This window comes from Pseudopipra pipra, chromosome 17 (assembly GCF_036250125.1).
Source record: "Pseudopipra pipra isolate bDixPip1 chromosome 17, bDixPip1.hap1, whole genome shotgun sequence".
Classification (NCBI taxonomy): domain Eukaryota; kingdom Metazoa; phylum Chordata; class Aves; order Passeriformes; family Pipridae; genus Pseudopipra; species Pseudopipra pipra.
The window spans coordinates 4,560,888-4,582,611 of record NC_087565.1 but is presented as its reverse complement, the minus strand read 5'-3'; the positions used below and the strand labels follow the sequence as shown (position 1 = coordinate 4,582,611).

The 21,724-nt window shown below is 52.2% G+C and overlaps 1 protein-coding gene across 1 annotated transcript; it reads right to left on the bottom strand.

Annotated features, from left to right (window-relative positions):
• Positions 1-6,019: 6,019 nt before the first annotated feature.
• On the bottom strand, positions 6,020-20,860 carry EEF1A2 (eukaryotic translation elongation factor 1 alpha 2). The gene is made up of 8 exons (XM_064674001.1): positions 20,689-20,860; positions 18,889-19,111; positions 14,627-14,806; positions 13,288-13,584; positions 8,869-9,019; positions 7,386-7,642; positions 7,064-7,298; positions 6,020-6,367 (listed from the first exon to the last, which is right to left on the bottom strand). Exons 2-8 carry the CDS (start codon positions 19,030-19,032, stop codon positions 6,240-6,242), a joined length of 1,392 nt encoding a protein of 463 aa, XP_064530071.1. The 5' UTR covers positions 19,033-19,111; positions 20,689-20,860; the 3' UTR covers positions 6,020-6,239.
• Positions 20,861-21,724: the final 864 nt, after the last annotated feature.

Below are 21,724 nucleotides of genomic sequence, written 5' to 3'. Positions count from 1 at the left end.
CTTGCTGAAATGTCAAAATATCCAGATTTGGCGAGTTAGACAACCAAACCCAATCACTAAAACACTAAAAAGCTTTAAGGCTAATTATTTTACCTCTTCATTATTGAGAGAGACTAAAAAAAAACCCTTCCAAGTGTAAAATAAAATCTGCTCTCTCATTTTTTTTCATTCCAAAATGTTAAAGAACGATTATTAGATTTTGGGTTTAATTAGGAGTGTTGGTTTTGATCCATGTTTCAGGTTAAAAAATGGAAATATTCTGTTGGGAAGCTGCCAGGCAGACGTGGCTGTCTCCATGCTCCTGCCTCTGTCACAGCATACCATGTGTCATCTGCAAAGAAAAACTCTTCAAGTAACTAAATTTGTAGTTTCTCTGCACCATGAGCTTTTGCTGCAGGCTTGCTTTAGTCTCTCAGCCTGGACACCTGGGAATTCAAAAGAACATAAAGGGGCAGGGGTTTATGATTTATTTATCTTTAACCCGAGGTCTTGAGGAAAGTTGGTGTATGTGCATCTGCATCTCTCTTCCCTCCTTTAATAACTGCAGAGCTTATGGGCAATTGTTATCTTCCTTATTAAAGATTTGTGGGGACTTTTTAGATGGCTACGAGTGAAAATACGTGATCAAGGGGAGGACAGAAACCCTGAAATCTCCTCACTGCAGGAGATGGTGATGCACCCCCACAACTGTGATGGACATCAGAGAACCCACCCATGACTTCTCAAAACATAAATCCACGGGAAAATGCACACACACACACACACACACACACACCCTTTTCTACTGCTCATGAAACTGCTTCTTTGTGGGCTCACTTTGGATCCTGTGAGCCCGTGGGGAGCAGTGGGAGGCTGGGAGCCTCTGTGAAACATCTCTGTGCAGGACGGAGCCGAGGGGCAGGTCCCCTCCAGCAATGCGAATGCTGTGCCTGGAGGACGACTTCCCTTCCAGCCTGATTTTCATGCAGGCCTTGTTTTGTTCTTGCAACTTTGTCTCGCTCACACTGGTCCAAAGGATGTTCCTGTCCTCTGGGCATCTGAACACTCTGGCTGTGCCCTCAAAACCTCTCATTCAACATCTCAGTGTGCTCGCCTGCGTGTGCAGGCAGCGGGCAGAGCAGGGGAGGGCAGCTTTAAAAATGAGCTGTCAGCTGGCCACGGCTCAGGCCACCCTGGGAGAGGGATTTCACCTCCACCTGAAGGTGTGGCCACCCTCAGCCACCCCTCCCTGCCCCTGCTCTCTGCACATTTCCCGTGGTCCCTATGGAGATCTATGGCTGGTGACAGCACCACAGCATATTGACCTGCAGCAGCACGCTTCCCTCCCAGCAATCGCTCTAATGGGAACCGCCCGGAGCATCCAGGAGGCCGGTGCAGCTCCATTAATCACAGCCACCTCCCGCCTGGCACGAGCCGCCCTTGCTTGTCACCACAGTCCTCCAGGTCAGTGCCGGGGGAGGATTCCATGCTGTGTCCTTAGAGCAGGCTCACATCACAGAGGATCTTCCCCTCACGCTGATGTCTGAGCTGTGGCAGGGGCTGGCACAGACAACAACCCCCTGCACTCCAGTCCACACCAAAACCCAGGCTCAGAAATTGGTAATGCCAAGTAACTGCTGTCACACCCACCACCTGCACTCAGAGCTGATATCTGGGGAGCTTCCTCCCTTCTTTCCCCTTCTTGTATCCCCGTCCCAAAGGCTGGCTGCTTCCAAACTCATCACTCTAAGTGCTCGGCAGGCAGGCGCTCGCTGGGGCTGGCTGGGATTGCAGAAAGCATTTAGCAGATATAAGGCATGAGAACAGTGCCAGACACGGGGTGATTACAAATCATCTAAACCAGGCAAAACCAGGCCACCCTAAATTTGTAGACAGCAAAGGAGTGTTTGTGAACAGAGCTGAAATGAGTTATTTGAAGGTGCTGCAGTACCTCTACGTAAAATGTTGGAGCTGTGGCCAAATTATGCCCAAGGCAGGAGGCAGGAGGTCTGGGCCAGAGCTGGATCCCAGGCTGTGCTACAGCTCTGGTTTCTCCTTCCAGTCAGCAATATCTCTGTGTGAGAGTGAAGGCACAGGCCAAGAGATGGATGGGGAATGGTGCATTGTCCTGGCCAGAAATGCTGCTTTGTGCTTTTCCAGCTGCAGATGCACCTGAAAATGTGGATCTCAAACCACTTTCCGAGGTTGTGTAGTCACTTCATGCTGAATGTGCATCATTCCCACCTCTACCATAGATGATTCAGCACCTCCATCACCAGCAGGCAATGGCAGGACCCACTTGGGTGATGTCTTCTGGGAATGCTGGTGTTCAGGAGGCTGAAGGATGCCTTGGCCTCCCTGGCAGTCAGTGACATTGGTTTCCGAGGGAGCAGGAATGGGACGGAAGGTCAGGAAGTCTCTACTTGGTCTTGTCCCATAGTGGGATGTGTTTCCAAATGCTATTGAAATGCTCCAGATGTCAGCTAGAGTTTTGAGTCAACATGAGACAGGCAGGACCTCACTGCCCTTGTGGGGTTAAGGTTCAGCAAAATCCAGTGACAGATGAAAGGAGCAATGGGAAAGGAGCTGCCTTAACTGGAGAGACAGTTCTATAACTCCTTTCTGAGTGTCCAAGCTGCCACGAAAGGCTCCACACCAGCGTTTCCAGGTCTCTGCAGGGATGTGCCCAAGCTGACAAGGGGTTGTGGCTGATGCTTTAATTCGCCTCCTAAGTGCAGAAGGGCAGCAGGCGGTTCAAATTCACCCAGCTCAGCATCTGTAGCCTGGATTTCACTTGCAGTCTTGCAAAAACCTTATAAATTTTTTAAAGCAGCCTGAAACGCCTGCTGAGTTGGCCAATCAGCTCCAGTGGATTAAGAAAACTTAGTTTAAATTATTAACAGCACACAGCCAGACACGAGAGTAGAGGTGGAAAAGGAGAAGGGACTCCTTCCTCCTTCTCTAGTGGATGACATAAGAACAGCCAGCACCAGGCTGGGAATGTGCAGAAATGTCTGTTCACTCCTTGGAGAATGTTCCCATTCATGGAATCTTCCCTTCTCCATCAGGAAACCCAAACGAGGCATCAGTGCAATGCTGTGCACAGGATGTCCTTTCTGGAAACTGGGTGCTGGTTGACATCCAGCCCCTCCACACCTTTCTCTCCCTCCTTCTTCTTCCAAGTCCATTGGTTTCTTGAACAACCTCTTGAAGAGCTGATCCTCAGCTGAATACTCAAATTGGGTCTGATGTTTTTTGACTTTCCTACAACCTCTAGTAATTTTCCCCCCACCAGCTTTAAATTTCAGGTAATACAATCACATTTGAAAGCACCCCAAAGAAATGACAATAAGCACTTTGCTCCGCCACAGACGCGCTGCCTGCCAGGATCGGGGATGTGGGTCTGCACTTCCCCTCCTTGGCAGCTGTTCCAGAAGGATTTCGTCCCTGCTTCCACGCGATGGCGTTGCTGAGGCTGCTACGAAGGGGAAGGATCCACCGCGACGCCTGCAGGGAGGACTGGGATGGGAAATGCCTCCAGAAAAAAAAAAAAAAGTTGCTATGAAAAAATGCCGCCGAGTTCTCGGCTGTGGGGTCCCAGCGCCCCTGCCATGGCAGGGAGGAATTGGAGGAGTCGTCGGAGTTTTATACTCCATCTCACCAGCACAGCCCTACACATCACCTGCCGTGGGCCACACGCACCCACCTGCTCTGGTACAGTGCTGATGGTTCCCAAATCAACTTGAGCTCGCTACAAAGTTTGCCAAATGCCATTTGTGGCCCAGTTCAAGGGGATTTTGGGTTGCTTATAAGTTTAGCAGAACCCCAAAATGGGTCATGCCAAACTAAGCACCATCCCCAGGGCACCTGCAAGCCCTGTGGGGTCAAGCAGTGATTTGCATGTGTTGGGTCATTGATCCAAGCCCAAAACACAAATCCACAATGGATTCAATCCAAGGTTTGGCTGGAGGCAAGTCATGGCTTCATCTGATATTGATTTGAGATCCTCAAAAATTCAGCATACTTAATTTTCTTTTTTGAGCCTCATGCTTTGAAGTGGGTTTAAATTACAATATTTCTGTTAATTCTGCCTCTCTACAGATCCTGACCCAAATGCCCCAAAATGGGGGATGCTGCTGCTGCTGACATCTCACTTCAGGCCCTGTCTCTTCTTTCTGCTCCTGCAGATCACCGGGGGTGCCAACTCACAGTGAAATCAGGCTGAAAATTCGGCCCTGCTGTGAGCCATGAGCAAGCCTGAGTTAAATCCTCGGGGTTTTACATTTTTCCTGTTCTGCAGTCCCACTGTTAATTACCACACCACTTGTGCGCCGCTCCCAGAGCGTCTTTCACAGCTCCCCTGGCATATTTCTATGGAAACGTAGCTGTGGTTTTGTCAGACTTGTTTTTGCTTCTAAAATAGCAATAGAGGTGCAGACTTTGTGCCTGTTCTTCTCTGTCCCTCACCTGACCCCAAGGTTGTCCCCACTCCTGCTGCTGTGCCAGGGACTGGCTTCCCCTGGGGACCTGAGAGCTGGAGGTTCCTGAACAGCGTGGGAGTGATATTCCCACAGGAGTTCCTGTTCCCAGTGCTTTTAAGGATGAAGGAAAAACATACACATGAAGATGTTCTCCTCCTTGGAAATACTCAGGAAGGGCCACAAGTCTGCCATGCTGGCCTGGGGACAACATGCCTCAGGAGCTGGGAAATGCAGGAGGAGCTGGAAGATGAGATTAAACTATTAGTGGGAAAACAGCCTTCTCCCATGGTTGTGCTGTGCCTACAGGGATCCCCAGATCCCCTTCCAATTTGTGGCATGCCAGGGACATGGCACTTCATAGAGCCCAAATACTGCAAAGACCTTGGGCATCACATTGATTTCTACAGGTGAAGCTGGTGGATGGGGGTGGTGAGAGAGAGAGCTCCTGGGAAGGAGCCTGCTCTGGGTGCTGTGGCTTCTCCTAAAAGCTGTGTCATGGGCACAAACAACCTCAGGATGCCCCAGCACATGGCTAATGGAGCCTTCAGGGAGGAAATGTGCCTTGGAAATGTCCCCGGGGTGCTGTGGTGGAAGCAGCATCTCTCACAGCACCTCCCTCCATCTCCCTGCCTCGTTGTGCCACCTCCTGCTCCTCCTTGCACTTGGTGCTCCCACTCTGTCCCTCCTCAGAGCTCCTGGCTGTTGGTTTTTGATCAATCCTAACCACTCAGCAACCATAAGCCTTTGGACTGGGACAGCTGCACTGGGTGGAGTTGGGAAAGGTGCACACCTTGCCCCAGGCTGCAAGTTTGTAATGGGAGACAAGACACCATCCTGGGTGAAGACCATGAGTTTTGGGGCTTCTTGGGAGTTTTGAGTCATGTCTGGGCTTCAATCAGGGAGAAATGTTCCCGTTGTGCTGTTTGGAAAGGGCTGGGGGATTCACCATGTGAGAGATGAAGAAGCATGTGAAGAGACAAGGCAGCCTCTGTCACTCCTTCCAGAATGGTGGGGTATTACCATAAATCAAACCGATGCTGCTCGCCCTTCCAGGAGGGCTGGGGGATGCCATTTTCCTTTCTTTCAATGGCATAACTCTAGGATGTTAACTCAAGCTTATTTTTCATTAAAAAAAATGATAATAAAAGCCCTGACAGATGATAGCAGAGGTTGAGCAGGTTAAGGAGAGTATTAAAACTGCTGTAAGAGCAGCTGCTGCTTTAGGCCGGGGGAATCAGCCCAGGTACCTGCATCAGTTAAGGGGTGTGAGCTGGGGAAGGGCTGGGTGCTGAGGGACACCCTGAATGAGTGCCCAACTCTCCTGCTTCCTGCAAATTTCCATCCCATCCTCTTCTATGCCCATCCCCACTATCTGCTCTAAGTGAGACCACCCAACCCACACCCAACTCAGCCCCTCCCAGTGACAGACACACACACACACACAGCTCCACATCTTTTGGGTTGGTTGGTTGGTTTGGTTTGGTTTTTTTGGGTGTTTTGTTTTTTGGGTTTTTTTTGTTTGGGTTTTGTTTGTTGGTTTGTTTTTTTTTTCCACTGTGGATGTTGTACCAGTTTTATTGGTAAAATTAACATGAAGCCTCACAAACGCTGGAACATGCTTTTCCTTTTAAAGAATTTCCACTGGACCTTAATGGTGAGCATCCAGTCGTTGACATATAAACTCTTACAAGCTGATGTGCACACGTGCGCCCGGGGGAGACGGTGGCAGCGTCCTGGTGTCAGGGATGGTTTCTGCGCGATGCACTGGGAGCCCACGATTCATTTGCCAGCCTTCTGGGCCTTCTGGGCAGACTTGGTGACTTTGCCGGCCCCACCGCTCTTCTTCTCCACGTTCTTGATGACGCCCACGGCCACGGTCTGCCGCATGTCACGGACAGCGAAGCGGCCTGTGGGATGGAGAGCGGGGAGGCGTGAGGGGAACGCTCTTCTGGGAGGGTGATGGGGGATCTACACCCATCTCCTTGGAGCAGGTTCCCGTGGGAACCAGCCCTGAGCTATCAACCCGCACTCTGACCACCAAGCTGGTCCTGAGGCTCCCCTCTGTTTAAATTAGTATTTATTAAATTTAGATCACGCCTGTTCTCTGCAAGCTCCCGAGCTTCCAGATGTGCAACATCAGCCTGCTCTAGTGGAAGGTGTCCCTGTCCATGGCATGAGATGCTCTTTAAGGTCCCTTCCTTACCCAGACCATTCTAGGATCTAAGCACAGCAGTTCCCTGAATTAAAAGGTGGCCTCTGCTGTGCAAAGCTCCCTCTTTCTTCTCCTGACCACTTCTTTTAGGCCAGAGATGAGGAAACTGAAAAATGCCTCTGTGTTCACAAACTATCAGGTTTAGTAACTGTGAAGGAAAGGTCTTGTTGCTCCCAGAGGGAAAGCTCAGACCTGCTTTTGGAAACACAGCTTGGCAGAGAGTCTGTCCCAGCTCACCAGCACATGGAGGAGCAACAAAATATCCTCAGCTCCCTCCCCGGTCTGACCAGTGGGGGATACTGGGAGAGGCTCAGCACCTCTGGTGTGAGGTCCACACCCACAGAGCCTTCATGCTCCTCCACAAGAGACCTCCAAAGAGCCATTCCCTTACCAAGGGGTGGGTACTGGGAGAAGCTCTCCACACACATGGGCTTGCCAGGGATCATCTCCACGATGGCTGCGTCACCCGATTTCAGGGACTTGGGGTTGTCCTCCAGCTTCTTGCCAGAGCGCCGGTCGATCTTCTCCTTCAGCTCAGCGAACTTGCAGGCGATGTGTGCGGTGTGGCAGTCGATGACGGGCGAGTAGCCGGCACTGATCTGGCCAGGGTGGTTCAGGATGATCACCTGGGGGGACAGAGCAGTGTCAGGGCAAAGCTGGGGGCTGGGGGAGGGTGACAAACGGTGCATGGTGGCAGCAGCATCTCCGCTCACCTGAGATGTGAACTGCGCTGCCTCCTGCGGCGGGTCCGACTTGCTGTCCCCGCAGACGTTCCCGCGGCGGATGTCCTTGACCGAGACGTTCTTCACGTTGAAGCCAACATTGTCCCCAGGCAGAGCCTCGCTCAGGGCCTCGTGGTGCATCTCCACGGATTTCACCTCAGTGGTGATGTTCACAGGCGCAAAGGTGACCACCATGCCAGGCCGCAGGATTCCAGTCTCCACTCGGCCCACGGGGACTGTGCCAATCCCTGCGGACACAAGGACAGAGCACAACGAAATGTAATCTGCTTGGTAGATCCCTGGGCTGCAGCCTGGATTCAGCAAAAGCAAGATACTTCTGAGCAATCCATGTGCCCTGAAAGCTGTTCCATTGGAGTGGCTGTGGCATCTCCTGCATCAAGGGCTGGGTCATCACAGCATGTGTGCAACAACACTGTCCACATCCCTGGTGGCCACACCACCAGCTGTCAGGGTGGCTTGCTAAATGAAGGGGATCTTTTATACCCTGTGTTATCAGGGGACTGTGGTAAAATTCACCTTTGGAGGGAGGTGAAGGATTGTTTAGAGGAACAATCTTGAAAAGAGGTTGGCAAGGTTAACTGGAGACATCTGCTCTTCCACATCCACCCTGCTGCCTCACGTCCCCTCTTCTTGTGGTGTCTCTGCTTCCCAAGGATCTGCCTCATGGTAAAACCAGATCTCTGACACAGCTGAGCTAGGGGAGGTCACAGACCTGCTCACCACCTTTCATCTCCATCACAGACAAAAGACTACGTTAAAAACCCTGCTAAATCCCATGTTCAATCCATGCCTGGCTTCTGCAGTGCATGCGCCCTTGGAAAAATGTGGAAAAGGGCTGGAAAAGGCTGTGCCTGCCGAATCCAGCAGCTGGGGAGTCAGCAGGAATGCCCACTGCTGCCAGCAGGTCAGAGAGCTCATGGGGTATTTATAGCTCAGAAAAGTGTCCCCATCACCTCTCCAGAGGGAAGGGGACACGCGCTCCCTACATGGCTGTGCCGTGGTCCAGCTCGGCAGGCGGAGGTGCTGATGATGGACACCAGCATTTGGGAAGCACAGGCAGGTCGAGGCATCAGCTTCAGTGGCCCTCCCTGCTGGTCTTGTCCCTCATCTGGGTCACAGAATGTTTTTTGCTGCCTCCAACTCACCAGGCCAGCCATGACCTCTGGGGCACACAGACTTGCAGCCATTTTGGCATCACATGTTCCCTGGGAGAGCTCACAAACCTGCTGCTCCTGGGAACCTTTGGGCATGTCCTCCTTCACCCCAGACAGCCTGGGCTCAAATGGGGTCTTTGCCCTGGAGCTATCACCCTTCTCCCCAGTATCCTCTCTAGTATGAAGAGTCTAGTCCATACAGTTTCCCAACACCAGGAAATGTCATTCCCAAATTTCCATGGAATGAAGACTTCGGTTAAAGTAGAGGGAAGAGGGACACTGGCAGGGCTTCTTCTCACCTCCAATCTTGTAGACATCCTGGAGGGGCAGGCGCAGGGGTTTGTCTGTGGGGCGGGTCGGGGGCAGGATGGTGTCCAGGGCCTCCAAGAGGGACACCCCACTGGCGTTGCCTTCTTTGCGCTCCACCTTCCAGCCTTTGAACCAAGGCATCTGGAAAGAGAGGGACAATAACAGAGTTATAGAATCACAGAATCACAGAATCACAAAATCACAGAATAGTTTGGCTTGGAAGGGACCTTGAAGACCATCTCATTCTACCCCTCTGCCATGGGCAGGGACACCTTCCACTGGACCAGGTTGCTCCAAGCCTTGTTCAACCTGTCCTTGAACACTTCCAACATGCACTGAGTGTGCCTGTCCTCAGCATCCAGAGGTGAACCCAGAGAGATGTCCCACCAGGGCAACCTCCAGGGAGTCAGTCTAACCCTGTCCTGCCTTCACCTGGGAGCTTGGGAACACCTTCTACTCCACCATCCCTGCAGGCTTATCTGCCCCCCTTTGCTCAATCTGCCCCTCTCTCTTCTAGAAATGAGTAAGGCATCCATTAACAGAAGAAAAAGAAGGGAAGTGGTTAAAACCAGCAAACTCACAGCTCCCACTTCCAGTACCAACCCACAGGCACTGCACCAGCTACCTGGGTCCTGCCCTTCAGCAATGCTGCCTTCAGCACATTGGCTCTGCAGCCAAGTCGCACCTACAAAGCACCCAGCCTTCAGTTCTGGGATCCAAGTTTCTTCAAGGCAAGCTCCACAGATGCTTCTCCCCACTTGTTCCTGCTATCACCCCTCTGGGGTCTGGATTTTAAACCCTGGCTTGGGAGGATGCTGGAAACTCAGCCTTACACTGGGGCTGCTGAGGGACAGAATTGTTTTTCATAGGTGCTCCCTGCTCCAGTCCTGAATTGAACCCTTGAAGCTAAAACTGGCCAGAAAAGAAGCAGAGATGAATGGAAATGTGCTTGGCAGGAGCTGTGGTTTGATGCAGGAAACTGCAGTGCTTTCTTGGTGTGACACTGCACATCTGGAAGCTGTAGCAACACCTGGAGCTTTCCAGTAAGAAAAATTCAGTCCTGATTCTGATTCAACCCTAATACACCAAGCAGAGATCAGAGTCTGCAAGCCATTCCCTGCAGACAGAGAGGGTTAGACAATATTTTCCCATTCTGAAGTCAAACGCTTCCCATGTGCCCCAAATCCATCATAAACCTTGTGTACATGTCTTTTCCCTTAGGCATCAACATCAGTGGCACTGTGCAACAGGAATAGGGCTGGGGTGAAACGGGACCCCTAAAGTACCCCTAGTTTCACACCATCCCTGGAGGACAAGGCTGTGCCAGGGCTGGTTACCTATCCTGCAATCTGTACTACTTTTTGGAAGAAGTGAGGAAAAGAGCTGGGTGCAGCCAGGGAACTCAGCCTGCACCCAAGGTGTTCAGACCGCTGTTCAGACCCCCCTTTCAGGGGGTCATGCCTGACACCACTTGTCTTCCTTGGTGACAGTGGCAGGAGGAGCCTGAGGACACTTCTGCAGTGGGTTCTCCCCAGGGCACTGCAGCTCTTGCCATGCAGCCAGTCCCAGCGCCAGGCAACAGCTTGGCAAAATGATAACTCCATCCAGCCAGTGAGGGAGCCTCATGTGATGCACAGGATGACTCAGACCTTCCCCCAGCCTGCTGCTGCATGGCCCAAATGCTGGGCAGGGACTTGTGCCAGCAGCTGCCCCGGCGGCCGCCTGCCCGCGGGCTCTGCTCTCGAGGGTGACAGTCACCATATGCCTGCAGCTCCCGTCCCTCTGCCCCTCACAGCTTGGGGACATGGGAAAATGGCAACCTTTGCATGTGACACCCGGCTGTCAGAGCCGTCCCTCTCTCCAGGGAAGTTCTGACATCCCAAAAATCAGATAAAGGCTCGCTTAGACACCTGCTGGGAGCAAAGCTCTTCTGTGAAACCTCAGTGTGGCTCCAAGGTGAGAAGAAACTGCAAACCCTGGTTTGTGCTGCCTTCTGTGGCCAACCAAATAAAACCTCTCTTATGATAAAACCTCTATTATGTATTCCCCAAATCTGCTTCCCGAGCAGCAATTCCTACTCCACCACTCCTATGGCAAAAGCAGGATATGGCCAAACCCTGCAAGGCAGGCAAGCTTCAGCTCCCAGCCCCCCACAATAACTGCTGAGCTCCAGCTCTTTTGCACCCTAAGTCTATTTTACAGAGCAGTCCTCTTTCTCTGATTTTCCCCAGCCCATGAGCATCCCAACACCCCCACCCACACACCCCAGTGCTGAGGATGCAGAGCCAGGCCATCTCACTCCCTTGCACCACAGATGGGTGCATTTGTGTTGCAGCATCCCATGGGTTGAGTCTCCCAAACCACACAGAATGGCCCCATTCTGCCAGCTGCAGCAAGAGAAAGCTGCTTCACAGAAAACCCCGTTTGCCAAAAAGCTCTTAAATGTCAAACTTTGATGGAAGCACGGCCCAGCTGTCATTTTTTTGCAGTTGGCCTTGGGATTCTGTGCAACAGGGATGTGGGCTGGATCTCCCACACAGAGCTGGCTCCAGCCTGATGTACCACCACACCCCCCCTTTCTCAGAGGTGACAGGAGCTGCAGGGACGTCATGGCTCCAATCCCCGCTTTCTGATAAGTCCCCTGACAGACAAGTCACTTGACTGCCTTGTGCTTCAGTGAAACCTGTCCAGAAATTGTGAGTGAAAAGGATCAGAGCTTTTTTCGGGTGAGGAAGGAGAAGAGAGATATCTACACCAGTTTCCTGCTCAAGCTTGCCTAGAGGTGTTGCAATATGGGGAAGATGAATCTGTCCCTGCACCCTCTCCAGCAAATTTCATGCTGTTCCAGACCAGGCCAGGCTTTCTTCCCAATTCCCTAGCTCAGGCAGCTCCTGGGAACCCACCCAGGAGCCAGCTGCCTCCTTATGACAACAGGGACAGTTATTTAAGCCCCTGCTTTCTCTTGGGCAGCACATCACACTGAGAACCTGCCCTGAGACCCCTCCAGAAGAAAGGGGCCACTGAGCCCCTCCTGCTCTGTGCCTCCCCTCTACAGCCTATTAATAGGATATTTGTTCAGGATCATCTTCCCAGCCCAGCAGCTGATGACATTTGGGATTTGCCTGATTTGAGACGCCCAGGAACCACGGGGCTGGGTTTGGCACGGCCTTGGCTGACCTTTATCCCAGCTCTGCTCTGCAGGGAATAGGAATCTCCCAAGCACCCCAACAATTCCTTCCTTCCAAGCCAGCCCAAGAGAGCTGCCTTTCCTGTGCAAGGCAGGAGCTGCATTTCATGATGGTGTGAGTTTGCATTGCAACACTCCTCTAGCTCAGGCTTGCAATCCCTGACTCCCTCAGTTGCTGCTGTACTCTTGCATTGCCTCCCTCATCACAAAGCCCTGCCCAGCAATCCACAGGTGATGTCTTTAAGCCCCCTTAAAGCATCGAATTTCCCATTGGTTTCACAAGAGATCACTCAGGTTTCTCATCTGAGCAACTTGTTCAAGGTCACAGACACGTCATCAGAAGAGCAGGGACTTTCCTCTGGCCAGAACTTTCCAGCCCATCTTTTCTTTAGTAGACTAAAGCTGAGGTAGCTTTTTCTCCAGTAAAACAGTGTCAGAGTAACAACTGTTATCAGCAGCCTGTCTGCCAAGAAGCCTCTGTCCCGCTTAAGCTCTTCTTTCTGTCACATGAAATGATGGCACAGGCCTACCCAGAGCACCCTGCCTTTGTCTCCCCACCATCCCCATTACAGAGGGAGAGGTGTTGTAAAAATCAGCTGGACAAGGACCAGCTCCAGATGGATGCTCTAGGGAATTATGGTTTGGGCATGGGAAATCTGGTACCTCCTCAAGAAAATGTCACCTTAAGAAGTGAGATCCCAGCACTGGAAGAGGAGATGAGGCCACCCCAGTGGCACACAGGATCGATGGGAAAAGGGACCTGATACCCAGCACGAGGGAGACAGGCTGCATGGTGGGAACCATTCCAAGCCTGAGACCAGCTCGTGTTATTTCCCTCAGAAAACAATGCCCTAAAAACACACACAATGCTCCTGCTGAGAGTGACAATTGCAGGGGAAGGCTCCAACGTCACCATGAGACTGATGATGTGAAAACTTCAAATCCAGCCCAGAAGTAAAGCAAGACAGATCATCTCCTGAAGATGCTCATGTCTAGCTCCTGGGCTGTCTGGCCAGGGTACAGCACCCAGAGTGCCCACAAATAGTGCACCCACTCATCCTGCCTGGGGTCAATCAGAGCCACATGGCACATCATCTCTGCTGCCAGCACGGGCCGTTGTGCCCAACGGGTGCCTGAAATGTTTTCAGAGCACGGAGGTCATGTCCAGCCTGGGTCAGGATCATCAGGGTGGGGGGAGAAGTCTAACACAACACACACTTACATTGGGAGAGGGCTCCAGCATGTTGTCTCCATGCCAGCCCGAGATGGGCACGAAGGGAACCGTGGCTGGGTTGTAGCCGATCTTCTTGATGTAGGCGCTGACCTCCTTGACGATCTCATCGTAGCGTTTCTCGCTGTACGGGGGCTCTGTGGAATCCATCTTGTTGATGCCCACGATGAGCTGCTTCACCCCCAGGGTGTAAGCCAGCAGGGCGTGCTCACGGGTCTGCCCGTTCTTGGAGATGCCGGCTTCGAACTCACCCACACCGGCAGCGACGATCAGGACAGCACAGTCAGCCTGGGGGGAGAGAGCTAATGAAGTGCTGCTGTCCCTGGTGACACCCCTGAGGGCTTTGAGTGAGTCCCAGATGAGTGCTACTCGTGGCTGGGACAGGCTCTCTGCCAGCTGCTACCCATAACCCTGATGATCCACCTCAGAACTGACCCAACCTTGTTGTTTCAGACTTGCCAAATCCACATGTTTCTGCAACATCGGTGGGAAACCAGGATGGATCCCTTGAGGTTGCATGACTCCAACCAGGACCTCATCTTGATTATCCACAGACAAGGTCTCATTTAAAAACCTAATGAAGTCTTGCAAATAACCTCCCTGGGTGACGGGTAAGACTCCAGACATGGAAACCATGTTTCCCAAATTACTTCTGTACCCAGAGCCCACAGCAGAAGCTGCCTGGATTTGATAGAAATCCATCCCCAGCCCATCTGGCATCACCATGGGAATCTCACTGGGTATGTAGTGGGGTTCATCCAGCACCCATCAACCACAGGGAGATGCAGGAATGTCCAGCAGTGTAATGAGGGGAAACTACCCTACCCTGGAATGGTAGACCACTGAGTTTGGCAATATGATGTGGCTTATGGGACAAAGACAGCTGTTTCAAGGAAAAGAAAGGAGAAAAGATCTGTGGAGTCTCCTTTATCCAACAAAACATAATGAATTATTAAAAGTTTCTTGTGTACATCATTTGGCTGAGGATGTGGAGATATCCTCACACAAAGGCATGTAGCTCACAGCATCCCAGCTCCCAGAGAGGCCCATATTCATCCCCACCTTCTCATGCAGGCAGAGAAACCACCTCTTTGTTCCCCAAAACACCCTTCCTCCCAGATGCCCAGGGAATTTCCAAACTATGGCATGCTGGGTGCCCTGGTGTCACCCATCTTCATGGGTGGACCCTGCTCAGTGCTCCTGTATGTCTTGTCTCTCTAGCACCCACCTCCTAAAGGACTAAACCAGCACCTATGTGACCCTGGGCTTGTCAGTAAGTCTCAGCCTCCCACCTTCAGCAGCCCTCCACTCCCTGGCTCCCATTTCTCACCTGGGAGGTCCCAGTGATCATGTTCTTGATGAAGTCCCTGTGCCCAGGTGCATCAATGATGGTGATGTAGTACTTGGTGGTCTCGAACTTCCACAGGGAGATGTCAATGGTGATGCCACGCTCACGCTCAGCCTTCAGCTTGTCCAGCACCCAGGCGTATTTGAAGGACCCCTTCCCCATCTGGCCAAATCAGAGACAAGAACCAGTGAGAAATCCAAGCCCACAGCACTGGTGATGGCCACCCACCCTCCAGGACACCTCCCAAGCTCACACAGGCAGAGGGTCACATGGTAAACGTTGAAGGCAAAATTCCCTAAATTCAGTGACAGCCATGATCTAGTCACTAATATATACAGGAGAAATGAGATATTGTTCTCAACGTGTTCCTCAACAGGGTGTAGAAAAGGCTGGAAGAAGAGCCATGAAGTGAATTTGTGAGTGGGGCTGGATGGGCAGGACCTGGAGCCAGCATCCCATGAGGTTTTCTCCGTGCAACACCACGGTCCTGCACTGCTGCTGGGAAATCATGGTGAACTGCACAGCAATGTGGAAAGCTGCTTCTTGTCACACTAAATATCACTGAGAGGATGTTTATATACTTATCCCATTTCCTAATCTTAATGCAGTTATTGAAAAAGGTCTGTTTATGAGATCTTGTTCTATTTCCCATGGTTTCACAGTGGTGCACGTTTAGAGGCATGGTCTCATGGTGGGCTTGGCAGTGCTGGGTGAATGGTTGGACTAGATGATCTTAGAGGGCTTTTCCCACCTAAATGGTTCTCTGATTCTATGATTTTAATCTACGAATCAAACCTGTGAGGCAGCTGGTTGGTGGAAAAGGGCATTGCTGTGTGAGTGACAGAGGTGTAGGAGTGGAATGGGTTAAAAGAAAATGAAATGAGAGATGGTTGCTATGAGCAGAATAGAAACATGACTGATTTTTGCCACAGAGTGTGCAAATTCACAGGAAAAGCTGCTGTGAGCTGCAGCCAGACCAACTGTTGTTGCCAAATGGCCAAAATCTCAGCCAACATTGTAATGCATAAAATCACGCTGGGGGAGATTAGCTACAGTAAATCTCTCTGCCCTGTGATAAAGCACATTCCCTGGTAAACCACAGTGGCACTTCTGAACTGCCTTCCCCTTTGGGTTGTGTCCTTTGACGTCATGACATCAGGGAGAGCCAGGTCTCCCTCCAGTGTGGAGGTGGTGCTCCCAGTCTGAGCTGGGATCCTGCCAAGGTGGAGATGGGCAGGATGAGCCCACTCCTTGCTGACCACGCTGTGTGCTGGTGCAGTCTGGGGAGCCTGGCCAAAGCAAAGGGTTAATGAGCATCAATCATCAGCTCTTGGCTTCAGATATGAATTTTTTTTTGAGACAGAGAATGGAATTTAGGCCATTTGTGCATGATTTAATGGGCTCCCATTGCTATGCAAGGTCAGAGCTGTGATACCCTGCTCCCATCCATCCATCCATCCATCCATCCATCCCACTGTTCCCTGCAACTGGGGTTTCTTCAGGCCAGTTATAAATCATGGATCAGAGGGAAGTGCTTCCCAAAGGCAGGTACCAAACACTTCAGTGCTGAGCCTGGCCAAGAAAGCTAATGCAGCATCACATCCGAACCTGCCCTGCCCACACCATGCCCAGGGGCTGGTCTGCCCCAGCTCCCACACTCCAGCCCCACTCCCAGCCAGCACAAGGAATTAATGGTGGCAGCCTGTTTCATAACAGCTGAGTGCCACGATGACTTTGCAGCTTGCTCTGGAGGATTACAGGCAAAATCCTAAAGCCAGGGGCAAGCCTTCCCCTCCTCAGAGGGGACACCAGGTCAAGAGTGTGCTGCCCCATCTCCACGGGGAAGCTGTGAGCTCTCACTGGGATGGAAAAATCCAGAATCAAATCTCTGCTCTTGAGCATCCCCCTGACATGGAATTTAGCAAGAGAATAGAGCAGGAGCTTTGAGGTTTATAGAATCACAAAATGGTTTGGGTTGGAAAAGACCTCAAAGATCATCTCATTCCAACCCCTCTGCAATGGACAGGGATACCTTCCACCAGACCAGATTGCTCCAAGCCCCATCCAACCTTGCCTTGAACAGTTCTAGGGATGGGCCAAGGTTAACCCTTTCCAGCATGCACATCAAACTCCCCTCTTGCCAGGGGAACAGGGAGGAGTCATTACAACATGCTGGAAGCGGAGACACAGCAAGGAACGGTGCATTTGTGCAATGCATCAACAATGGGCTGTTCTCAGGCAGCAGCTCAATCAGCACATCCCACAGCCTTTCCCCCACCAGCAGGCTATTCCCTCACTTCTGGATGGGCAAACTGAGGCACAGAGTAGACCCCCTGGCTCTCCTGTGGGAGCTGAGTGGGAATCAGCCCTTATTGCCATCAGCCACGTCCACACACAAACAGCTGGTCATCATGCATGAAACCCCCCCAGAGTTCAGCATCACACGCAACGTGAAGACAAATGAGATCCTTTATTTAGCAAACAGTTTCCCTCCTTTCACGGGGTATATTCAGTTACCCAGAGCCGGTGTTGAGAAACCCAGGTTATTATCTAGCTTTGCACAATACCTTCCCTGTTCAGTGCCAAAACCAGCCTGATTTTCCCCAAACAAACCCCAGCGAAGGGACAACTTTCTATTCGGAGACCACAAATGCCAATTATTTATTATTTTTTTTTAAATAGAACAACTCTTCTTTCAGAGATACTGTTACCTCTGCCCTTGAGTCAAAAGAAAAAAAAAAAGGAAAAATCCTTGCTCTCTTCTTTAAAAAAAAAAAATAAATTAGCAGACCCTGGGGTTTTTTTGTTGGCTTTTTGGGTGCATGCAGGCCTCCATTTCCTGTGAATGCCACCTAATGGAAGAAAACCCTTCCCCAGCCCTGCATCAGAAAATGGAGTCTGTAAGCTCAGTCAATAGGCTATTAATAGCAGCCTCCGGTCCCCGGGTATTCTGGCAAGTCAGTGAAAGTGTCTGTTCAATTAAAATTGCTGCAATCACACCTATGATAACCTTATCATGCCTTATGTGATCTGTAGATAAAGGAGGGGGGAAATATGGAGGGATATCAGCAATTGTTTTAAAGCAGGGGGAAGGGATTATTTAGTATGAAGAAGAAGGTGTTCATTTAAAGGATGGAAAAAAAGGGCTGAGAGCGAGGCAGGAAAATGGGGGGTTTAGTTCGGATACCATCGGCAAATTAAAAGGGTTAAGACAGACAGCAAAATGTCAAATCAAGAGTGGCAGCTCTGTAAATCTCTTTTTTTTAAATGAAAAATGGTCTTGACCAGAAAAAAAAAAAAGGGGGGGGGGAGGAGAAAAAGGAGGGATATCTGCATTAAAGATTCCCGGAGCGATGACGACAAGCCATCTTCTGAGTGACAGGAGCTGCCCTATCCTTAACACAGCCAGGCTGTTCCTGGCTCACCCACCTCTCTAGAATTTACCATCATTAATTTCTCAGGGCTTCCAATCCACACTTTTCTTCTCAAGACTATTTCTTCCTCTTTAATCTCGGGCTTTGCCACATTACAGGTACTGGGTGGTGCTTTGCTTTGTCACAGCCTGCTAAATGCACGTACTATTAAATTGTTATAAATGCCACCATTATAAGAGTGAAACAACAGAATTTAACTTAAAGGATCAAATTTCCAGCCAGCTTTTCTGTATTAAAGGCTAGCAATCACACTACACATCACACTACCTGCTTGAGGAAAATGGCTTTTTTAACTGGACCAAATGAGTGGTCCAGCTGATGCTGCATCATCTCTCCAGCAGGCACTGGAAGCTGGTGTTTCAGAGTGAAATTTGGGGAGCCCTGAGCAGTGAGGATTTATCAGGTTGCCACTCTCATGCACAATATTTAGAAGGAATTTCATGCCCTAAAACACCATGGCTTGTGGTTTTTCCAGAATCCTGGCGCTTACCACTGGTTCCCTAACCCATCCTGCAGACCTCGCCATGCCCCTGCCCTCATTAACAACCAGCAGCAGGGAGTCCCCCAGCTCCGGAAAAGAGGGTGGCGAGCGCCCAAATGGCCTATTTTCCCAAGGCCAGAGAAGTCGGGAAGACCCAGGGGTGCGGAGGGTAAAAAATAGACGGGAACAAAGGGAAAAATAGAAGGTAAGAGAAGGGCAGCGCCAGCAAAAGGGGAATATTGCCTGTGGGATGCTTGTGGGGATCAGCGTGGAGCAACCCCACGGGTGGCACTGAGGGGTGGGGGCACGCTGGGGGACGGGCTCCTCACCTCGGCAGCCTCCTTCTCGAATTTCTCAATGGTCCGTTTGTCGATGCCCCCGCATTTGTAGATGAGGTGCCCGGTGGTGGTGGATTTCCCAGAGTCCACATGCCCGATGACGACGATGTTGATATGCGTCTTCTCTTTCCCCATGCTGGTGGGCTACGCGAGGCTGGCCGGGGCGGGCGGTGCTGGGGGGGGATGTGGGAACGCAGCTGCCTTTTTGGGGAGGCTGCGGGAGGGGGGAACAGGCAGGCACGTCAAAGGAGCCCCCGTGCCAGCCCCCTCTCCCAGCCCGTCGGGGATGGCTCTCCTCCCCTTGCCCCACCTTCCCGCTGGACCACGCGCCCCAGCCCGGCCGGGGGTGCCCGGCCTCGTCTGGCAGCTCTGCCCATGCTGGGTGGGAGCCAGCCCGCCCCCGGAGGAGGCCAGCCGGGCTATTTCTGGCTGCCATGTACAGCCTCCAAGTCTCAGCAAGATGCCATGTTCTTCGGCATCTTGCCCTCCTCGTGGAGACCCCCAGTTCCCAGGGCTACGTCATCGGTGCTTCGAAGGTGCCCTTCCTCCCTGGAAAACCTTCCCCCGGCTCAGGGCTGCTCTCCTTGCTGCCTTTCTCGCTCTTTCCAAACCCGAGGGCATCTCCTCCATGTCGTGGGTGCCCTGGGAGGAGCCGAGGGTGCCCGTCCTCCCAGGCTGCCCTCGCCACTCCCGAGCTGGGCACAGTTCGGGTGACAACATGGTGGCTGCAGAAGGGGGGTGGACAAAAATAGCCCTCGGCTGCTCCCCCAAGCAGGGCTGCGAATAGCCGGGCTGCCGAGGGCTCCTCTGAGCCTGCAGTGGAGGGGTTTATTATATTTTGCTGCCATGAAACTGGATGAAACAGAGGGAGGAGGCTAAAAACTCAAATGAGTATATCCGGGGAGCTGTCTTGGCATCTCCCGGCGTTGCCATGGCTCTGCAGCTGCACACAAACCCGGCACAATTAGGAGCTTTAATCTGACGTCTAATAAAATCCAATTTCACGAATCTGCCCATAGAAGTAAAGGAGGTCAGGAGGAGTTTGCTGCTCTAATAGCGATTCAGTCATGCGGGTGATAATATTCCCGGCGAGAAGCCTCCCTGGGCAGCAGGAGCCCGGCTGCCCCGTCCCTCCTGCCCTTGAACCCAGCCAGCCCGGATCTGGCCATTTTGCGTCTCCGCTTCGATGCCCAGTCCCGGAGCGCCCAGCCCTGGGTGCGGGACCCTCTCCCTGCTGCCCATCCCCGGCACCCGGGGTAGGGGGGAAATGCGGGGTCGCTTTGGGAATTGGGGATTTTATTTATCCCCCCCCCCCCCTTTTTTTTTCCCCACGTTGCTAAAGGCATCCCTGCCCGTGGCAGGGGGTTGGAACGACATGATCTTTAAGGTCGCTTCCAACCCAAATCATTCCAGGGTTTTATGATCTTAAAGGCGAAGGGGGGGGGGGGGGGGGAGCAGGAGGGGAATGAGGATTGGGGGGGGGCAGGGAGGGGGAAGAGGGGATTATCAGGTTTTCCTCCTCATGCACAACATTTAGAAGGAATTTCATGCCCTGAAGCACCGTGGGTTGCGGGTTATTTCCCACCTGCGGGAAGAAGCACCTGCGGGATGAAGGAACGGTCCAGCCCCATCCTCTCCCTCCCCGAGGGTACCCCCCACTCCAGGGGCCGGCAGCACCTACACATCCGAGGGGGAGCATTGATCCCCCGCAGCCCCTGGGGCAGGACATCCCCCTTCCCTCCCCATAGCCCGGCTGTCCCCCCCATCCCGCCGCGGTCCCGCAGCTCTTACCGGGGCGGCGGTCGGGGCGGCCAGAGGCTGCCGGCTTGGGCTCCGCCGGCTTTATCTCCGCGGGAGGGGCCCACCTATCGACGGCGGCAGCGCAATGCAGCGGCCCCCCCGCACTACGGCAATGCGGTACCGGGCGGGGGAGGAGGAGGAGGAGGAGGCGCGGGGGGGGACGCGGGGAGGAGGAGATGGACGAGGAGGAGGAGGAGGAAGAGGAGGAGGGAGAGGCAGGAGAGACGGGGGACGGGGCTGGGGAGGGAAGGTGGAAGGATGGGGAGGAGGTGGAAGGATGGGAGATAAAGGGATGGGAGGAAGATGGAGGGATGGGAAAAAATGGAGGTATGGGAGAGGTGGGGGAGAGATGGAGGGGTGGAAGGTGGAGGGATGGGAAGATGTAAGGGTGGAAGACTGGAGTCAGAGGGAGACAGCAGGATGGAAGCAAAGGTTGAAGGGAGACAGCAGGACGGAAGACAGAGGAGTGGGAGAAGGATGAAGGGATGGGAAGATGCAGGGTTGGAAAACAAGTCAGGGAGGCAGCAAGATGGAAGATAGAGGGATGGGAGGAAGGTGGAAAGATAAAGATAGAGAAATAGGAAAGATGAAAGATGAAGGCATGAAAGGGAGATGGAGAGATTTGAGATAGAGGGATGGGAAGAAGATTGAGGAATGGGAGAAATGCAGAGGTGGGGAGAAATGGAAGGATGGAAGATGAAAGGACAAATGGAAAATAGCAGCTGGAGGGTATGTGGAGGGAAACAGCAGAATAGAAGACAGAGGGATGAGAGGAAGGTTGAAGGATGGGAAAATGGAGGAATTAGAGAAATGAAGAGGTGGGAGAGAGATGGAGGGGTTGAAGATGGAGGGATGGCAAGATGGAAGAATGGAAGACTGAAATCTGAGGGAAAGAGCAGGATGGAATATAGAGGGATGGGAGTAAGGTGGGATGATAAAAGATGGAGAGATAGGAGAGAAAGAAGATAGAGAAATGAGAGGGAGATGAAGGGATGGGGAGATGGAGAGATAGAGGGATGGGAGGAAG